The 20,817-nt window shown below is 34.2% G+C and overlaps 3 protein-coding genes and 1 long non-coding RNA gene across 6 annotated transcripts; 3 read left to right on the top strand and 1 right to left on the bottom strand.

Moving 5' to 3' along the window:
• The first annotated feature begins 93 nt into the window (after positions 1-93).
• On the top strand, positions 94-328 carry LOC122029500. The gene is made up of 2 exons (XR_006125084.1): positions 94-128; positions 215-328. It is a non-coding gene; the product is annotated as an uncharacterized LOC122029500 (long non-coding RNA).
• A 217-nt stretch (positions 329-545) lies between these two features.
• Positions 546-3,221, top strand: LOC122029006. The gene is made up of 8 exons (XM_042587970.1): positions 546-660; positions 747-878; positions 958-1,217; positions 1,300-1,500; positions 1,573-1,665; positions 2,526-2,615; positions 2,741-3,087; positions 3,203-3,221. The coding sequence occupies exons 1-8, from the start codon at positions 546-548 to the stop codon at positions 3,219-3,221; spliced, it is 1,257 nt and encodes a 418-aa protein (XP_042443904.1).
• Positions 3,222-5,868: 2,647 nt separating this feature from the next.
• LOC122029775 (geranylgeranyl pyrophosphate synthase, chloroplastic-like) lies at positions 5,869-7,301 on the bottom strand. The gene is made up of 2 exons (XM_042588903.1): positions 6,583-7,301; positions 5,869-6,488 (listed from the first exon to the last, which is right to left on the bottom strand). Exons 1-2 carry the CDS (start codon positions 7,207-7,209, stop codon positions 6,072-6,074), a joined length of 1,044 nt encoding a protein of 347 aa, XP_042444837.1. The 5' UTR covers positions 7,210-7,301; the 3' UTR covers positions 5,869-6,071.
• Positions 7,302-11,105: 3,804 nt separating this feature from the next.
• Positions 11,106-19,138, top strand: LOC122029774 (programmed cell death protein 2-like). 3 transcript variants are annotated; one of them, XM_042588902.1, is made up of 13 exons: positions 11,106-11,270; positions 12,324-12,409; positions 12,477-12,648; positions 13,214-13,413; positions 13,485-13,568; positions 13,649-13,782; positions 13,891-13,988; positions 17,458-17,546; positions 17,617-17,719; positions 17,788-17,942; positions 18,021-18,091; positions 18,360-18,474; positions 18,804-19,138. In XM_042588902.1, exons 4-13 carry the CDS (start codon positions 13,228-13,230, stop codon positions 18,966-18,968), a joined length of 1,200 nt encoding a protein of 399 aa, XP_042444836.1. In that variant the 5' UTR covers positions 11,106-11,270; positions 12,324-12,409; positions 12,477-12,648; positions 13,214-13,227; the 3' UTR covers positions 18,969-19,138. The 3 variants fall into 3 exon arrangements, 2 of the variants coding, with proteins under 2 accessions (XP_042444836.1, XP_042444835.1); XR_006125180.1 differs by lacking the exons at positions 12,324-12,409; positions 12,477-12,648 and adding an exon at positions 18,565-18,662 and having other exon boundaries at positions 18,804-18,942; XM_042588901.1 differs by lacking the exons at positions 12,324-12,409; positions 12,477-12,648.
• Positions 19,139-20,817: the final 1,679 nt, after the last annotated feature.

Raw genomic sequence — 20,817 nt, forward strand, 5'->3', positions numbered from 1 at the left:
ATTTGTAGTTGGAATGGCTCCTAAGCGTCGAACTAAAAAGAAATCTCGCTTCAAACTTCAAACTGAGATTGATATGCAACCATCAGCTATGTGTACAAATCACACAGATCGACATTCAATTGAACAAGGTATTATATAAAATTACGCATATAAATTTTTTATTTGCATTTTTTTACTTGAATCAATACTTTTATATATGGTGAAAATATGCAAGGTACCTTGAATAACCAAAGAGATGCAGCTTCAAATCAATTACATGTTGATGTACAAGATCATATCCCACATGTTGAAAATAATTCTTTAGTTCCAGACCAAAATGATGATATGACTGAACAATCTAATGGAGGTAACATATATGAAAATTATAATAATGTATTTTATTATTTATATGTTGTCTTAAATATCTTTTCTTATTTTGTGCACAGATAGTGATGATGTACTTCGTAATACTAATAGGAAAAAAAGAGGTTCTTCATTTATAATTGATATTAGAAGGTTTATAATGATTCTGTGTAATTTGTAACTAACTATTATTTGTAGTAGGAATGACTTCTAAGCGTCGAAGTAAAAGAAAATCTCGCTTTAAACTTCAAACTGAGATTGATATGCAGCCATCAGCTATGTGTACAAATCACACAGATCGACATTCAATTGAACAAGGTATTATCTAAAATTACGCATATAAATTTTTTATTTGCATTTTTTTACTTGAATCGATACTTTTATGTATGGTGAAAATATGCAAGGTACCTTGAATAACCATAGAGATGCAGCTTCAAATCAATTCCATGTTGATCTACAAGATCATATCCCACATGTTGAAAATAATTCTGCAGTTCCAGACCAAAATGATGATATGAACGACAAATCTAATGAAGGTAACATATATGAAAATTATAATAATGTATTTTATTATTTATATGCTGTCTTAAATATTCTTTTTAATTGTGTGCACAGATAGTGATGATGTACTTCGTAATACTAATAGGAAAAAAAGAGGTCCTACGTTCATGAAAGAAATTTGGGGTCGACCTAGCACATTACCACGCATTGAGATTACATGTGATGATATGGGACGTCCTATAGGAACAAAAAGAAATAAATTTACTGATTTCTTAGGGTCTTTGGCAAGAAATGGTAAGTATTGTCCAATTGATGTGGAAAATTGGCATAAAATGCCAACGGAAAAAAAGAAAGACATGTTAAATGTTATAAAGGTAACTAAAACACTTTTGCATTATTTTAGTATTTAAGACTTTTAATTTATGCAATGATAATTTATCTAAATATTTTTGGTAGGAAAAGTATAATCTTCCTCCGGGGACAGAAAATTGGACACTACACTCAATAGCAAAAAAATGGAGAAACTGGAAGTCAGAACTTAAAAAGTACTATAATCCTGAATTATCAATTCAAGTCCTTTTAGAACAGAGAGATGAAAGAGCTCATGCTGAACAGTATATGGGACTAATTACTTTTTGGAACAAAGAAAAATCAAAGGTAGACAATATCTTTTTATTTAGAATATAATTTGATTCTAATCGTATGTAGTTTTTTATTTTGATATATTAGGAAATGTGCGAAAAAAATAAAGCTGCCAGAAAGCACAAGATCATGCATCAACCCACTGGAAGGACATCTTTTGCTCAAGTGCAACACAAATTGGTAATTCTTCTTATTCATATTATAATCTATACGAGTTTTAGTATCCCCAAACTTAAAATGATTTAGAGAATAATTTACTATATGTGCTTTTGTCTGTATATTATGAGTGTTCAACCTTAGTAGCAAGGTAGTTTGAAGTCATAAAGTACCTACATGCACTTCAAACTTTGAAACTCATATATAATGTCTCTGAATGGTAGCAAAGCATCTGATCAGCTACGGATGTCTGCCCGTGCATTTACTGCTGCTGCTGAAACTTATATATAATTTTTGCTTTTTTTTAGCTGCTGCTTCTCCCATCTAATAAGTTTGACATGTTTGAAACTCACATTTGACTTGTAGTATGTCTGCCCATGCTCCCATCTGCCCGTGCTCCCAGCTGCCCATGCAAATTTTTTTTTGTGCATTTTTTTTTTGCTTTATTAGATTATGTTGATTAGTTAAGATAATATAATATTTCTGCATATTGATGTTCTGCATATTGATTATATAATTTTTGCTTTTTTTTAGCTGCTGCTTCTCCCATCTAATAAGTTTGACATGTTTGAAACTCACATTTGACTTGTAGTATGTCTGCCCGTGCTCCCATCTGCCCGTGCAATTTTTTTTTTGTGCATTTTTTTTTTGCTTTATTAGATTATGTTGATTAGTTAAGATAATATAATATTTCTGCATATTGATGTTCTGCATATTTCTGCATATTTGATGTTTTTTTTTGCTCCCATATTTTTGCATTTGATGTTCTTTGAAAAACATACTTTTGTTGATTAGCTTTATTATATTTTGTTGAGTAATGTTATTGAAGTAACTGAAGGTGAAAAACATGCCATTTAAATTAGGATGAACTTGAATATTTGCAGGAAAAAGAAAAGGGTCATCCTCCATCACGAGTTGAATTATTCCAGGCTTGCTTTACTCATGCTTTACTCATGCCAATGGAAGTCCTTCAAGTAATATTGTAGCAGAAAGATTGGTAAGCTATTTTATACTCTTCAACTATGTTGTAGGAAAAAATGATTTATTTTAATTATCATTATATATTTAATATGTATCAACATGTTATGTTTTGATAAAGGCCGCAATGAATGAATTAACAAATCAACTTCCTGAAGATTCTAATGATCCAGTGAATCAGAATGATATATTTGCTCAAATCATGGGACCAGATAGACCTGGTCGAGTACGTATGCTTGGTGATGGTGTTAGTCCATCTGATTTGTGGGGAGAAGTTCCTAGTCGTGGCACATGCAATCGACTAGTGATGGAACAACAGACAAAATTAGAAAAAATGGATGAGCAAATTAAAAAGCAAGGCCAACATATTGCAATGTTAGAAGCTAAAATTTCTGATCAATCAAACCAGAGTCATTTTTCAAATTGCAATAGTAATCAACACACATCACCAAATAGTAATCCACAATTGTCTGTTCCTCATCATCCATCTTTACGAGTAAGTTTTATTTAATTTCATTTTTATTATGCATTTCACACATCTTCAAACTCTTTAAAGTTTTAACTCTTTTACACTTTTATGTAGATTGGATGCTCTGTTTTGATCAAAAGTTTATTTGATTCAACGAAAATTGTGGCAAAAGGAGTGCTCCATAGCATGGATCCAAATACTATAGTAGGGGGACAAGCACTAGGACCAAATTGGTGTGAAGTAAGAATACAAGTTGTCCTGGAACCAGAAGAGAGTTTAATTAGACCTTATGATCTTTTACAAAAGTTTGAGGATGCACTTGGAGGAATGATATCTTGGCCTTATCATCTGGTATATTTTCTACTTTTCATTGAAATATTATTAAGTTTTTATATTTATCATGTAATTATAATTTTAAATAAATATGAAATGCATTTGCAGTTAACAGTAAACGAAGATTACTATTAGGTGAATATGAAATGATACTTTACATTTTCTCGTTTGGTATGATATTTAATTTTTATCATTATTTTTATTAACTTTTGTCTTCATTGTTTTATTTCACTAATACAGATTTATTCATTGTAGGTGATAGGTACTTGGATTTTTGTGAAGTTATACGACAGTTGAAGATGGTCTGCCTAGTTAGTTTTTATTTTATAAAACTCTGTTCTAAAATTTAATATTTTGAGTGCAGTGTGTTGTTAGTTTTGGATGTAAAGGATTTATCATTAGTTTGCATTTGTAACTTTGACTCAAATATTTGTTGGATGAATTTAGATTATCTATTTGCACTTTAAATAATATTTTATAATTTTTTTCTATTCTAAATGGTGGTTGGATTGTGATGATGTGCAAATATTGAATTCATGTTATATATTCTATATAAATATTAATGATCATTTTAAATATATTTATAAATTATTATTATGACATTTGCTATTGTCATAATAGATTAGTTAAGGTGACATTTAAAATGATTCTATAAATTATCTATACTGACATTTTTTATTGTCCTTATAAAAAATATAAATACCATAATAAATGAGTTTTGATGACATTTAGATTTATCATTGTTATGCTGATAACACGACATATATAAATGTCCATAAAAAAGACTTTTCTTGACATATTAAAGTGCCGTTATATCTTTAAATTAGGACATTTTTTATGTTAGCATTGATATTATATAACAACATTATAAAATGTCAGGAAATTGAGGAGGGTCTAAGACGACATCACTTTATAGGGCGTTTTTGATAGATGTCACCAAAACGTTAGTGTCACCATAAATATGGAATAAGGACATTTATGTGTGTCATGATAGACTAATTTTCTTGTAGTAGTTCATGAACCGTTTGCATTAATGCCTCATGATTTACATTGTAATTGATTGGGCATAATAAATTCTGAATAAAAAAAATATATTATCAGATGATCAAAGTTAGACTTAGAAATATTTTGTCTTATAGGCAACGGATCACATCAACTAGGTGAATTTCCCAGTTAGACTTAGAAATATTTGGTTTGAAGAGATGAAGGTGAATTTCCTCTTTTGCATGAGCCTGATCAAGAGAGAGTTAAATGTATATTATATGATTTTGTGTGATTATTGGTGGCGCAACGAGGAGAATGCTTATAATTTAATAACATTTTAAAGTTTAATCGAATAGACTAGAAATTTATTAGATCTCTAGTTGGAGCAAGGAGACAATATAAATATTATTTTAGGTTTTTGTTTTTTAAATCCATGGATCCAACTTATTTGAACCGATTAATAGTGATCAGTTTGATTCTATAAAAGTTTTGCATCTATCACTAGAGTAATTCGGAAAATATTAATAAAGGTTTATCCAAATAATCAATTCTGATGTTAAACATGATAGAGATTATCCTGAGAGCAAGATAAGAAGAAAAATTAGGAAAAAAAGTATGAAAAGAATTCCAAAAATACCAAATAGAAAATTGTCGTTTGTTAAAGAAGAAAATTTTATTAATAATTAAGGAATAATTCCTATATCTATTTATATAGACTCTAAATCTAAGCTTAGGAAAGGGAAAAAAATCCTGAAATATAACATCGACAATTACAATCTTATAAATAAGGAAAAGAAATATTTCCAGAAACAAAAATCTCTTGAGAAATTAAAATTAACATAACAAAACAGTGATATAAATAAACTAGAATCCCATAAATATCCAAAATATTAAAATTATCCTAAATATTATAAAAATAAAAATTAGTAAAAATAACAAAGATGTTTCGAAAAGAACATAAACAGTGGAATTTTAGCTCGAAATTTGAAGATTACAAGTTTTTCATAACAAATGTAAATTTTAAAATTCTGTACATGTGGCCACAAACAAAATTTATTTTGAGTTCCGAGTAAAAAAAAAAAATTATGATCCTTTAAAATGTATATTCATCCTGCATCACATTCTTAGATCCACAATATTATTAGATTTGTGCCATAATTAAAATTTGAATTTTAGATCCTTTAATTATATATTGGAGGACCTAATTATTTTACCATTATCTCGATGGCTATTGGTGAAGTTTTTACTTTTTACCACTATGCAATTATGAGCCCGGAGCATAGCTGAGTCGGTAATAACAGATTTACAAAAACTGTAATTATGTATTTTACCTTGTACCATTATTTTATCGTTTTCTTTTACTATAGAAGCCATAATTCTATTTTAGATTGTTGACTCTTCTGTTTTAACTAGTGCCGTATTTAAAATTCTACTAACTAAATATCATCATCATATCATCATCATCATATCAATACGCTAAGTTCCATTTTTATCAATGAATAAATAAGAATTTTAACAAGTGTTATAATTCCATGTAAACAGGTGTGATGAACTTTTATTGTTCCACAATTTTTCCCCGCTCTAGTTGACTAAGTCTCACGTTTCTATTTCAACAACTGTCATCCGACCACTTCAAAGTCAACGGGCGTAACGAAATCGAAATCAACTAGTTCTGGCGGTAGGCTATGTATCGGGCGAGGTGGTAGAGCGGCGCGGCGCGGGCGGCGTCGAAGACGGCGAGCTCCCCCTCCGCCTTCCTCACGAGCGACTGCGCGAACTCGCGGGCGCCGTCGAGGCCTAGCAGCTTGGGGTAGGTGGTCTTGTCGCTGGCCAGGTCCTTCCCGGCGGTCTTCCCCAGCTCCTCCGACGTCTTCGTCACGTCCAGGATGTCGTCCACCACCTGGAACAGTAACCCCACGCAGCGGGCGTAGCTCCGAATCCGCTTCACCTCCTCCTCGTCGCCGCCGCCAACTATGGCCCCGCACACGGCCGCTCCCTCCAGCAGCCTCGCCGTCTTGTGGATGTGGATGTACTCGAGCACGTCCTTGTCCACCACTTTCCCCTCGCACGAAATGTCCACAATCTGAGAGCCATGAATTGGAGTAGAGATTAATTCCATGAAAATTAAGTGCTTAGAAAAAGATTTAACTTTAGATTATTTCGATTGTGATATTTACCTGGCCGGCCACCAGGCCTTCGGATCCCACGCAGTTCCCGAGCTCAACAATGGAGCGGAGTACGCGCTCCGGCGCCACGCCGACGGTGCTCACGGCGACGTGCTCGAAGGCGAACGACAGGAGGGCGTCGCCGGCGAGGATGGCTGTGTCCTCGCCGAAGAGGACGTGGTTGGTGGGCTGGCCGCGTCGGAGGTCGTCGTTGTCCATGCAGGGGAGATCGTCGTGGATGAGCGACATGGTGTGGATCATCTCCGAGGCGCAGGCCACGGGCATCGCGGCCTTCTCGTCGCCGCCGACGAGCTCGCAGGAGGCGATCGCGAGGAGAGGGCGGACGCGCTTGCCGCCGGCCAGGAGGGAGTGGCGCATGGAGCGGTGGATCACCTCCGGGTGCCGGAGGGGGACGGCCAGGTCGAGGGCCTCGTTCACCTTGCGACCCTTCTCCGCCATGTACTCCTTGAGGTCGAATTGATCCACAACGAGGTTGCCGGTTTCCATCCTGGTCGAGACGCAGCGCACGACGGCGACCATGGGGCGGCGGCCAGCCGAACCGGCTGGGCTTCTCCTTGAAGCGGGTTTTATGGCGAGATTGGTGCCGTAGACGACGAAGGAGGCGGTGGCGTAGGCCATGGCAGAGTACGCGAACTATGAACAGAACAGAGACACCGAGAAGCTGCTGCTTCCACCGAGAAGCTGCTTGGTCTGTGCTCTGTGGCCCAATGAGAGATGAACGGGAGCATTATATAGCGGTCTAATTCAAGGCCAGTTCTCATTTTTTTCTAGTTGTACTTTTTTGACTAAGCACAATTTAGCCATTAATTACATGTTATTTTAATTTCCTCAATGAGAATATAAACACATATGCAATACATTAGTTATGACATAGTCATAATTAAATTTAGTTAAAGATTGAATGAGCGGAAAATAATGAAAGAATTCTGAGAATACAGAATACTAAACACTACTTCAAAGTAGGGTGCCGGGAAAGGAACGTTGTATTCCCGCTTTGAATCATTGATGACTAATTGGAAAAGAGATCATGAATCTCTTTGAATAATTCTGATAGTTTATACATATCAACCCATTGCCGGTCAACTCAGTTATGGAGTAGCAAATGATATTCGTGATGGCGGAACTTGACCGGCGTTTGAGGGGAAGTAGTAGATAAGACAAGCCGTCCCACTCGGTGTTATAATTATTGCGAAGTGATGCGTTGCATAGTTTGACTAGTAAGAAGTGACGATCAGTTTTTTTTTCCCCCTAAAAAGCTAGGATTAGATTTACTGTTAAGTTTGGTAATTTAGGTGATTTTGATTTTCTGTTGTCAAATGGGCATGAGTCAATCTGATCTAACAGGGTTTGAGTTATGCCAAGCAAATGGACATCATAATTTAGCTCGAGTCATATGTTGAATAATAGGTCGACTTGCAGGGACATATCCAAAAATTAAAAGTGGATTGGATTTTGAATGCGAAAAGAGTTGGTTAAGCACCAAATAAGATGAGGGAAAAAAAACACATGATCAATTTTCTTTAGTACCAAGTTATACGCTATAAAATATCTATCTAAGAATTTTTTTTAGATTAGACTAGAGCCGGGAACAATTCTATCATGGATTCTTCTTTGAGTCAACTTGGGTGATAGGGGATTGACCCATATGCTACTTCAGCCATAGCTGAGATTAGCCATGCCGCCTCAAATATGAAAAATACGATAAAGAAAAAAAATATGAAAATAAAATTTATTATTTTTTGTAAGGATGAATATGCTAAAATCAAGCTCGTGATCCAATGCCATTGTGTATTCACTTATATATTCTTAAATTATACAAGGACATAAATTATAAAATTAATTTATAATCGATTGTCAAATTAATTAAGAGGTGTGAGAAATTACTTTTTTTTCTAAATTTTTTTTTTCTAAAGGTATATGTACATCAGAAATTTATCTCTTATCTAACTCTATCTATTATAATTAAGAGGTTATTAATTGTGTGCTGAGCTCAAAGCCCTAACTATTCTGTTTTTTTTTTTAACTTGAAGAATATTTTATGCTCTATTCTTTTTTTTTTTTGTAATTACAAAATTATTTAAAATATTTTTTTTAAGTCTATGGTTTATACATACGTCAAAATAATTCATACCATGTATGAAACAAATGAATTTGATGTCATAACCGTGCACAACTTATAATGTAACATATCCTTTTTTTGTTAATAATTACATAAAATTTATGAATTCTTTAAAATAATTAACAACTCCTTAAAACTTTCTTTACAGTAATCTCATTAATAATATTTAATGAAAACATAATTTGTGATGAGTTATTTAAATCACCAACGTTTTAATAATATATACTAGTGTGATCGTGCACACGCGTTGCGTGTGTAATATAATAATATATAAATTATTTGGGTCTTTGAAAATCTGAATTATTTGAATTTTCTAGTGTCACTCTTATAAACCAAGAATTAATTATTTGGATAAGATTCGTCAAATTCATATAATAGTGACGTTAGAGAATACCAGCAACGGGCTTCCCTATGTAAAAAATTATTTTAATTTAATATTATACTTATCTTAGTAAAAAAAAACTAAGAAAAGTATATTTTTTAACATCGTTGGCCTAAAATATTTATAGAAAATTCTTTGATCCTAATGTTGTCAATTCTAAGATGTGGGACTAAAGAAAACTATATTTTTTTTACATAAAACAACCAGAGAAAATTAACGTAAATTCATAATAATACGCCGCAGCTGAGTCTCGAACTCTAGATCAATGATTGTTTTACTTGTGGAATTACTAATAAACCTTGGAATTATTTTTAAAGTGAATAGAAAAAAGGACAATAACGTAAATTCATTTTAGGCTTCACCAAAGTTAGTTAGTAAAGGGGGGAGATTTTTAATAAAATAGTAAGATATATATATATATATATATATATATATATATATATATGAACTCAGACTCATCTAGGAGGGTGGAACATATGGATACAAATGAATCGGGCCCACTTGAAAAATATTTAATTTATATTTAAATTTATTAAATTCAAGTCGAAGTCAAACATGTTCAAATTTTTTTTCGAGCCAAACTCGAGTCCAAATTATATTGTTCGATAATTCACGAGTTTTAATATTTTATTAATATAAATTAAATATATATTAAATAAATATTTTTTTTTTGAACTTTTCGAGTAACTATTTTCGAACAATAATTTAAATAGTTCATGAATATATTCGAATCTTTCGAGCCGAATTTGAACCCGAGTCTTGAAACCGAATTCGAATAAAAAATTTTAAAATTTCAAATCGAGCTTGAATTTAAATATATCTATTTCAAGTTGAATTTTAACCTTAAATTTTACTACATATTCAACGCAATTCATTTTATTTACACCCCCAGTGGCACTCTCCCTCTCAATTCCCTATCCAAGAGTGGTAGAGGTAGAGATAAGGGCAAGTATGAGAAAAATTCGGTTAAATTGAGTAAACTGTTAGAATTTAAAATTTTGTTTCTGTTTGTCTTTGTAAATTTATTTTATTTTTTAAAACTCTATTTATTCGATTGATTAAGTTCTAATTCAATTTTAAAATTTTATATTCTGTTAAATTGAATAGACGGACTAAACTAAATTTTTAGTTGAATTAAATTTTTGAACCTTATCGGAACTTAATTTTTATTAAGTCTAGACCATAATTAAAAAATTTTAGTTAATCCGGTTAAATTAATTTTCGGCTAATGAATGAATATTTTATTAGTTTGATTTATTTAAATTTTATTAAAAATTGGCTGAGTTAATTAGTTAAAAAAAATCGATTTAGTTCAGCCTTAGCAAGGTTTGATTGGATTCAATTTTTACTAAATACTCATCCTATGTAAAGGTATAAAAATAGAGGAGGAATGAAGAATGAATGTGTAATGACACAGCCGCACTTTCTCAATAGAAACACATATATTTCGCTTCTTAATTGAATCCGTGGGGCACATTTATAAGTAAATTATTACATATCAAACCCATCCTAAGTGTTAGGAGGGAGTTACAACTTTTAATATAAAAACTGCCATTAATAACATTTAATAATAAAAATTAAACATGTATAATAGATACATTATTTGAATTTATGTTGTCTCGGAGTTATTATGTCATAATAATATATTTAAGTTGTCACCTCTATATATATAAAATTTTTTCTTTCAAATAAAAATGTAATCAAAATATGTTGATTTTCTAAATTGGTTATCGCATGGTTTCCTGATTTAACTTGACGGCTAATGTAAAATTTTCATGGGACAGAGTCAATCACCTGAGATTATTATTATTATTTATTATTAGAATTTATGTTTTTATTTATTTATCTCTTTTCTTTCGACTGTTGAATTTTTAAAATTTCTTTTCGTCAAATAGATACCAAATCGGCAATATAGATAAATATAGTGAGTTTTATGTAAAGTACTGTGTTGCTATCTCGAAATTAATAACAAACAACAAATAGGAGCTAATATGAAAACAATCCTTTCGCAGTTCCCCTAATACGTAGGTAAAGTTTTAAGGGTGTTTTCGCTTCGCTTCGCGTCGCGCGGCTCGTCCTCTCCCTCCTCCCGATCTTTTTCCAGTCGGCAGCCGCAAACGCAGCAGCAGTCACATCACACAGTCTTCTTCAACTCCAGCTGTGACTTCCTTCCAGTCTGTACGTACTGTCTCGAATATCTTGTTCCTATTTGTTGTATTTGGTTCTTCATTGTTTATTTTTCTCTTTTCTCAATAAGAGTCCCTTTCAAACCAATGAGCTCCATCACTAAAAATTAATAATCTATATTTTGGGATCAACGGTTTGTTCCACAGCATATTGCTACAACTTTCCTTTGACTTCTAAAATAATGTATATGTGTGGAATATGGAAATAAGAAAAGTTTAGTTAATTTGAGATGTTAGACAAGAGCAGATCCTCTGGGCCGTAATCCCTAGTCCTCTCCCCCATTTACACATTGGATCGCAGCCATAATTTGGCCAAAATGGGTGCGATCTCTCCTGGGTTCACCTTCTCACTTAGGTTATAGTTGGGTCGCGGTGGGTGGGCCGCCCATTTTTCAGCGTCATACAGTTCGCTCAACCAAAGACGGACTCTGGCTGCCTGGTTCGATCCAAACTATAACCTAGGTGAGAAGGTGAACCCAAGAAGATTGCAACCAATTTTGGTCGGATTCCAATTGCGATCCGATGTGCAAATTGCGGAAGGAACCATGAAGGGACCAAGGATTGCACTGCTCTAGGAGAATTGGAAGTTGATGTTGATGGACTTCATATATCCAATTTAGTTAGATTAGCATGTTGGAGATTTGAAACATTATAAAAAATCATAGCTTTAATGAAGAAACTTTAGTCCCCAGGTGTAGCACAGTTGGGGGTGCATGGTCTTATGGCCGAGAGGTCCAAGGTTTGATCCTCGGGGTATCATAGCCTAGGGTTAACGTCTCTGCCGTGCACTTTCAACTGTGTACCTGCATTTACCTCCCTCTATATCCGTGGGACCGACTCTAAGGGGGTCGTTGATGTGGCAGTTCCACATTTTTTTTTAACGAAGAAACTTTATGCTATATTTGCCCTATATATTGTCTGTTCGGATAACCTACTTCTAAAGTCAAATTGCATATCTCCTGTTTCATCCTTGTTAAATATCATGGTACTGAGATATGTCCGAATTGTCAAGTTTCTTGTTTATCATGATGTCTTTGGTAACTAGGTAAAGATTCATGTTAGATGCGGCTTTTGAACAACACTCCAAATTGAAAAAAAACAACTATACACTGATTACTTCAAAAAAAAAAGGTAATTTTTTTTTACTTATATAGTTATCTTTTTGAAATTATTTTCATTATATTTATTGGCACCTTAGGAGAAAATCTTGGTTCTGTCACTGTTCTCTCCTGCCACCAATTGTCATTGAGACTTCGAGAGTTCATTAACTTTTTCACGGACACAATTTCACTATGATTATCATTCTCACTCAGAGCTCTGATGATCAGTAAGAGCTCATGCACTGCTCCTGTGGATGCATAAGTGCAAAGGTGTGCATACTTTGTGTTGACGCAGCTCTATTCAATTTTGTCCTTGCTGTGTATACTTTTTACGGAAAACTTATGTTGCTTTTATTTTTCATGGTCTATCATGAAGGATGGAAAAAGTGTGATGTATGGAGTATAAATAAAATGAATTACGGTTGTGAATTGTGATGGTTGAGAGAGGATGGAGGTTGTGCATACTAGTAGTGTTTGTTTAAATGAGATGGGGAAATCAGAAAAAGGATGACAATAAGGAGATAATGATAGTGTTTTGGTGATGAGGGATACCCTGTTTAGGCATAAATACATTGGGTTAACAAAATAAGCTGATAAAAATTTGGAGTTCTGTTATGTCCAGAAGTTCACTAGTGCAGTGATGCTACTTACTTACATGGTGACTACAGTTATTTTTCACGTATACACTATAATTCCAGAATCAATCACCTAGAGATTATTTAATGTGCAGAAATAGATAAAAGGGTCATGTATGATACTTCATAGCATGTGTACCTTCGAATATCCTAAGTAAAATTAATTCAATATTTTTTTTTTGATTTGTTGGCTTCATTAGATTGTTGAAATTGGATGGATCCTGACACGAATGACATCATATCATTTCAAGAATTGTCTCTTGATAAAGAAAATGAGTTGGAGGAGTTAGAGGAAGAAAATGAATTAGAGGAATATGTAACAGTTGGTTTTCTTGAGAAGCCCAAGCACCCCAAGTTCCTTCTTCGCCATCGATTCCCAAGCAAAACTGGAGGTGCTCCTGTATGTGTTTTTCTTTGACAAATGACCTTCTGTAAATAATTTCGAGTACTCATCTAGTTGCATCATTATAGGCATGGTTGGATCCATTGGACTTGCCTACAGGGAAGTCTTCTATTTGTGATTTTTGCGAAGAGCCTCTTCAGTTTCTTCTTCAGGCAAATATACTTTTGTGCTGTTAGCGTATATCCTACTTAGTCATGGTGACACTATACTATCAAGGTCTCAATTTTTGCAGATTTATGCTCCAATTTCTGATAAAGAGTCTACTTTCCATCGAATGTTATATGTGTTTTTGTGCCCATCCATGATATGTCTTCTTCAAAACCAGTATGAGCAATGGAAACACAGAGAAGAAGATCCTAGACGAAGGTGCGACGGTGTTCTTTAGAAAAAAACTTACATATTACTATTCTTTCAACTGCTTTTTTTTTGTCTTGCTTCTGTCATTCATGCCACTTTTTTTTTTAATCTTCAAAGTGTGAAAGTTTTCCGGTGCCAATTACCACGATTCAATGCTTTCTACTCAAGTGAGCCACCCAGGAGGGATGGGAATGACAAGCCATTGATTGTCGGAGGTAATTACCTTTGTATGATAAAATTGTCAAAAAAATTGATGATCTTGTTTTGTCATTTGTACTCTTTATTTCTTTTAGCTAAGATGAGTCTTGCATCACACATGTTAAATTTTGGTTCATTTGTTTGTGACCGTGCCTTTCAGAGTAGGTAGATAATTTGGTCCAATGAGTATTGTGATCCTACAAAAATTTAAAAATATAACAAAACCTTAGTGGAGATGGGAAAAGTGATTAGGATTATTGTATGGGTAACAAGCTATAGCTTTCCATACTAAATTGCCGACCAATTTACTTTTAGCAGATTTCCTGAGGGGAACGTAATATGATCTTTAATTTTAGGAAATAGTTTTGGAGTTCAAACATAATCTCTCGCAATGAGTTATAATGTCACTACCTTCAAGGTTACTCAGCATATATTAAGAAAGCAATTTTAGAGTGGTCTTCACTGTGCTTTAGCCTTTTATAGAACCTAAATACAGTACTTAACGGGCCTCTTTGAATCTTATAATGCCAATAGGATCCCTATTCCTTTTAGGGAGTAGTTTGATACTATGTCCACCACGAAGGGGGTAGTGGAGTGGGAGACGTCTGAAAATTGAGGGGAATGAGAGATAAAGAAATTTCCTTATTTCATTACTAGGAAGGAAGTAAACAAAGAAGGGGGAAAACAAAAATTTATCACAGTTTGATATATGACTGGCCACTATATATTGACTGACATTAAGAAACCTTTCTGCTATTTTGCCTAAGTTTTGGTGGAAAATTTGTGAAGGAAAAAATCTTGTTATTTTCTGTCTTTCTTTTCAAGTAACAAGGGGCACTAATTGTAGGTTCCGATGAGACCGGCTAGAGGCAGGGTGAATAGCCTGCAAGTTAGAATTAAAACCAATCTTTTGCTTTCTTCTTTAGCAAAGACAACACACATTAGTTAGTCAAAAATAATAACATAAAAGAAAGTAAGAGACTCAAGGTTTACTTGGTTTGCAACCAGAAAGGTTGCTAGTCCAAGGCAATGAAAGCTCCACTCAGAGATCTCCTTTTTGATGAAGGCAGAGTAACCTCTTACCAGTGTTGAAAGCACAAAAACTAAAGAAGTTTATAATTGAAACATAGAGTGTTGTTCTAAACTTTTAGGACAGGGCTCTATTTATAGCCTACTGGTTGAATTCGTTCGTTGGTTGACGTGGTAGCTTCGGGCGCTTGGAGCATGTCTGGGTGCCCCAGTGCACCTTATCTTCTTCGCAACGGCTCTTCAACGCCTTTAAGATAAAGTTTTATCCTCGCCATGCGCCTGGATTAGCCCTAGCATCTGGAGTGTTGCTGACGTAGACCCAAATTCTATCCCTGCAACGTCTATGAAAGGGCACCTGTGCTGGCCCAAGCTGGTTCGGGCGCCCGGTTCGGGCGGCCGGTCCGGGCGCTTGGACTTGGTCCAGGCAAGTCCAGGTGCCCGGACAAGTCAACTTTGTGTTGACTTATCCGGCTGCTGCTCCAGTCGCTTGGGTGATTCTCCGGTCATCCAGAGTTGAGCTCACCCAAACTTAACTCCGGTCTTCTCCTCGAGCAGTCTTTCTCTCCTGCTTTTCGTCCCTTGGAAGCACCGCACACATCCTTCTCGTCTGTCGGTATACTCTTTTGCAACTTCTCGTCCCTTGAATGCACCGAGCACGTTGACTCGTTTCCCGTGCCATCTTTCTCGTCCGTTGTGTCTTCCGCTCGGCTTCCTGTATTCGTAAATCCCTGCACACTTAGACATAAGACATCAAATACACAGAGCCTAACTTAACCTAGTTGATCACCATCAAAACCAACTTGAGATACTTACACTAACCTTCCTATCTTCCCGAGTCCCTTCTCTTATATCTATGTGTCCTATTAAACTGACCTTATTTTTACTAATTACATAATAAGTATTCTAGAAATGTTAAATTACATAATCAGCACGAGGGAGGCAGGAACAATCTAGTTTAGAGACTAAAAGATATTATAAGTTCAAGAATCATAGATTTATATATGATCAAATGAGGTTAAACAGGCTTCAAAGAAATTGAAGTAGAAAAAAGTGTCTATCTTTATGATATTTCTTTTGAAGTTTGAAGTACGAGAGCATGATATAATTTGGTTAATTTGCAAAACAAAATTTTGATAACTAAGAAGATGCTTGAGAGATATAGGAAATTTTTTTCAATAAAATGGATAATAATTAAGTTGGGACAAATAGAACTTGACGATGTTAGATAATTAAGGTGACATACAATATCCACATCAATAGTCAGCTTTAATTACTATCTTTTTCTTTTACCTAGTGGTCGTCCTTGCGAGCGGGGTCGTTCACCTCTAGGTTAGCCCTGGATTAACATTTTCTTTAATTACTATCTTTTTTTTTACTTATTACTACATGAAGTCATCAACCTCCTCGGTGTATGTTATTTTAGATGATATTATGTTGAGCAATGAAAGTTAAGAAGATTAATATTGAAACTTGAATTTTTAGTTAAAATAATTGATAAAATAAATAAGATGGATGGATATAAAATTCACTTTAAGCAAGAATTTTTTATACAGGTTGGATATGTTATTCAATAAGGAGATACTCATGGAGATGGAGAGTAAGCAATTGAAATAGATTTTTTTTTTTTAAGTTATGTTTCGTTTTTGCTACATGGGCCATAATGTTGGGCAAATAGGAAACATGTATAAAAATAAATTTAACAGAGATGAGAATGCTGAGAGTAATATGTGAGATTATTTTTTAAAAAAAAAATCGGAGTAATATCAATATGGTCCTAAAGACAGGATGCCCTGTTATGCACTAATTCTATTTGAAGCTTGACTTTTCGTTCAGTGCAAGGTGGGTGGAAATTGCCATCTCTTAGAAGTGCTAAACCAATAGCTATCAGAAGTAAAACTCATATCAATCATCGACCGGACTTGAAGTGTAACCACTTTCTAAGATTTCATCTGAGACATATGTCGTGGTGCAAGCACACTAATTATGCTTGCATCGTGGTGCAAGCACACTGCCAATTAATGAACAGAAATGATTAAAACATGTTGAACAGGGTATGCAGATCTATAAGTAATCTGCAATTATTAAATCATAGTATATCTCATCCCAACTTATTCTGGCCAATCCACTTCACATTCTAGAACCTAACCATCTTACTCTAAACTAACTGGCATTGCTTCCCTTATTTTTAGTTTATCTCGGCTGTTAGATCAATTTAGATATTTTTTTTCTTGATTGAATTGTTTTGTTGATTGCTTGATACAATGGGTTAAAGTTAAAAATAAGGTATACGAGCCTAGAACATCATGATGACGCCTTTATTAATTTTTGTTTTCTGCTTTATGTGGTTTCAACTAGTTTGTATTGCTTTTAGAAAAGGTTTAATCATTTGAAATTAAACATTCACCACGGGTCTATGTTGAGAAGTTCTCCAATTTTTCTTTTATGTTGGTTTTTTAGCTGCACTTTGCTCTTGGTGTGGCACATGGAAAGGGGAGAAAGTTTGTAGTAGTTGTAAGCGGGCACGTTATTGCTCCAAGAAACATCAGGTACCTTCACAAAGATGTGCTGATTAAGTGACTTTTCTCAACTATAAATTGTTTTCTTCTTGACTACCAGGCTAGGCATTGGAAATCAGGTCATAAAATCCAGTGCCATCAGATTATAGGTAACTTGGAAACTAATAGTTCCAGTGTCCTTAGAGAAAAACCTCCTGATAAAGGTAGGACACATAGTTTACCGACATACAATATAGGGCACGAATTTTAACTGACATATTTGGTAATTTAGTTGCATGTAGATTATGGCCTGAATATGAAATGGTCATAGAGGATGAATGCGCTTTTGATTTGGAAGGTTCTGAAGATATTAGTTGTGAAACATCATCATTGGTGCCTAAACACGTAACAGATGACACATATCAGTTTTTGTTGGACAAATTTGAGGTATGCCCTAACTTCCATTTCAATATTGCCTTCTCTATTTGAATAATTTGTTTAACTTTCATGTAATATTTTATCAAGGCTGATGATAACAAAAAGAGTTGGGCCTCATTTCAAGAAAGAATTTCCAAATGTCCTAGCCAAGTTTTGAGGTGAGGGTTAAATTTGTTCTTCAATAATTTCCAGATCTTTTTTTTGTCAGCTGATAAGCATGCCTATGTCATACTAGTCGTATCTTATTTGTCAATCAGGTAAGAGTTGACTGATGCTTAAGTCTGAGGATGGAGTTTAGATTTTCTCATTTCACTACTATGAATAATCACATCATGATAACATACTTCCGACGTAATTTTGTATCAATTGTTCAGTTTTGTTAGTAAAGGGCTCATGTTGATTTTGGACCGATGTAATTTTCAATAGATATTCTCGAGATTTGATGGTAAATCCACTATGGCCTTTATCAATTGGGCGCCCCTCATTGGTGAATATACCCAAGTGCAAGTACTGCAATGGCTCCCTATGCTACGAATTCCAGGTTTGGTGCAAAAATAAATTTTCTTATCACAACTTATCAATTATTTCAGATACTGTCCAAACGTTAAATACTTGATTGCTATGGAAGTAGGAACAGAAAGCAAAATGGAAGTAATTGTTATGTAGAATTAGCCTGTTCTGACAGAGAAATCACCATTGGGGTAGCAATAAAGAGGATTGAAATAAATAGTATGATCCTCATCAGCTCAGCTCAGATCAGCTTGTTTACCTTTTTTTTTTATAACAAAAATTAGAGAATGCTAGTAGTTTTATCACGTAACACCTATTTATAATGGTTCTTCTTATATAATTTCTGTCTTCTTTTTTCAGATCATGCCTCAGCTGCTTTATTACCTTGGTGTGAAAAATGATTCCGATTCGCTTGATTGGGGGACCATTGTCATATATACATGTCTAGCTTCCTGTGAATCAAATGTAAGATACAAAGAGGAATTCACCTGGGTTCAGCTATATCCTACAGCACCAGTGACTTGAAGATGTATGCAATGGTTGTTACTTATATCCTGGTAGATTATTACACTTGAGATATATTTTGTACTATAAGATAATAGAGGATGGTAATATAGTTGAGCTACAATGGACATGATGTAAACTAAAAATGATTCAATAGAATGAATGTGCTATAGAGCTGAAATTTGATTTTATTAGGAGTTGGAAATAACATTTTATTTCCATTTTATTTGTACTAATAATCCCCGCTTCTCAAGACACCAAATAGGAGAATCCTTGTCCCTTCGGATGGGTCTAATGGTTAGCACATGAGGTGTTGTCACCAATGAGGTCTAGGGTTCTAATCTTGATAAAGTCGAGGTAAATGTCTCTCTTATGTGCTAGTCACTATTTCAAAGGCTAGTAGCCGTTCATGATTTACCTCCTTCGTGTTGGTCCTGGGACGGATTGACGGGGACATTGGGGACGAGCGTATTCACATTTTGCCATCAAATAAGAGAATCCTTTATACCTCTAAAACTTCTTATGCCATCCCAGTTTGTATTTGATGCCGAACCATCTGAATATCATTTTGGTGACAATCTCTTCATGTCTTCTTCACTGCCTTCTGGTTTGCTGATTATGAATGGGCATAATTCTGTTTTATCATCCTTCAGTTGAGTAGGATTGTTCAACGTCACCTCACTACGAGTGAACTTGAGGGAATGATTACTTGTGGATTATTTTAATCCTGTTTGACTGTTTTGTCTGATAGTGAACTACATCAACGATACTACTTAGATTCTCTTTTATATATCTTCTAGGTCAAAATGGCATCAATCCTTATCACATAGATAATGAATGTTTGGTAATTGCAGAATCCTTCAAATCTTGGTCACAGAATTTGTGGCTGGTCAATGGAATTTCATCATTAGCACATTAAAGTGAAAGGTAGCTTTTTTTCTGCTACAAATGTTTCTTGTTCATTCATATGCTGACTGATGTGTGAGATCCCTTGTCGCGCACTTACCCTTTTCACCATCTTCATGGGTCGATATTAGATGTGCATATTCATTAATGGGAAGCTGCAACTTGAAGATTTTATTGACCGAGAGCATGTGACGTGCTCAATAAGTTCTTTAACACAAGTTGGAGAGAGCACATATTCAACACTCACATTGCAAAATATTACTAGGATAATATTAGTTTAGTGTTGTACCCTTGTTTATGGGGGAGGAAAGAAAAAATCGACAGATTAAACTAGTTGAAATTTTGGAATAACTAAATCAGGTATTTAAGCTTTAAAATTATTAAATCACATATTCAATTTCCATTTTACCTCTCTTATTAGCAGATTTAGTAGCAATCGATTGAGAAATTTGCCAATCGATTGGGAATAATTCCGTGATCAAGTAATATTTCATCAAATTTAACTCGATCTAAAATGAGTTGAAAAAATTATTGTTCTCAATATAATATGTCGAATTGATGTTTGAAGGCATGCATAAATCAATAAAACTAGACGCTGATTCCTTGTCATTCCAAGTTTTCTAGGTTTGTCAGTGAGTTTTAACACGATTTTAGTTAAAATTGACTGATAGATCTAGAGAGACTTGAATGATATAGAACTATGCTCTATGTGTTCGTCTAATTTTTCTAATTATATTCATACTCTTAATATAAATTTGACATAATATATTGAGAATGATGATTTTTTAATATGAATTGCCCTATTCATATTTTAAAAATTGCTACTCTCAATATGATGTACCTTAATAATGTTTAAGTACATGAATATAATCAGGAGAACTAGACGAACACATTTGACTTAATTCCATATCATTTCGAACTCTTTAAGGCTATCAGTTGATTTTAGTTAAAATTGGCTGATGAA

Source organism: Zingiber officinale, chromosome 10B (genome assembly GCF_018446385.1).
Source record: "Zingiber officinale cultivar Zhangliang chromosome 10B, Zo_v1.1, whole genome shotgun sequence".
Taxonomy (NCBI): domain Eukaryota; kingdom Viridiplantae; phylum Streptophyta; class Magnoliopsida; order Zingiberales; family Zingiberaceae; genus Zingiber; species Zingiber officinale.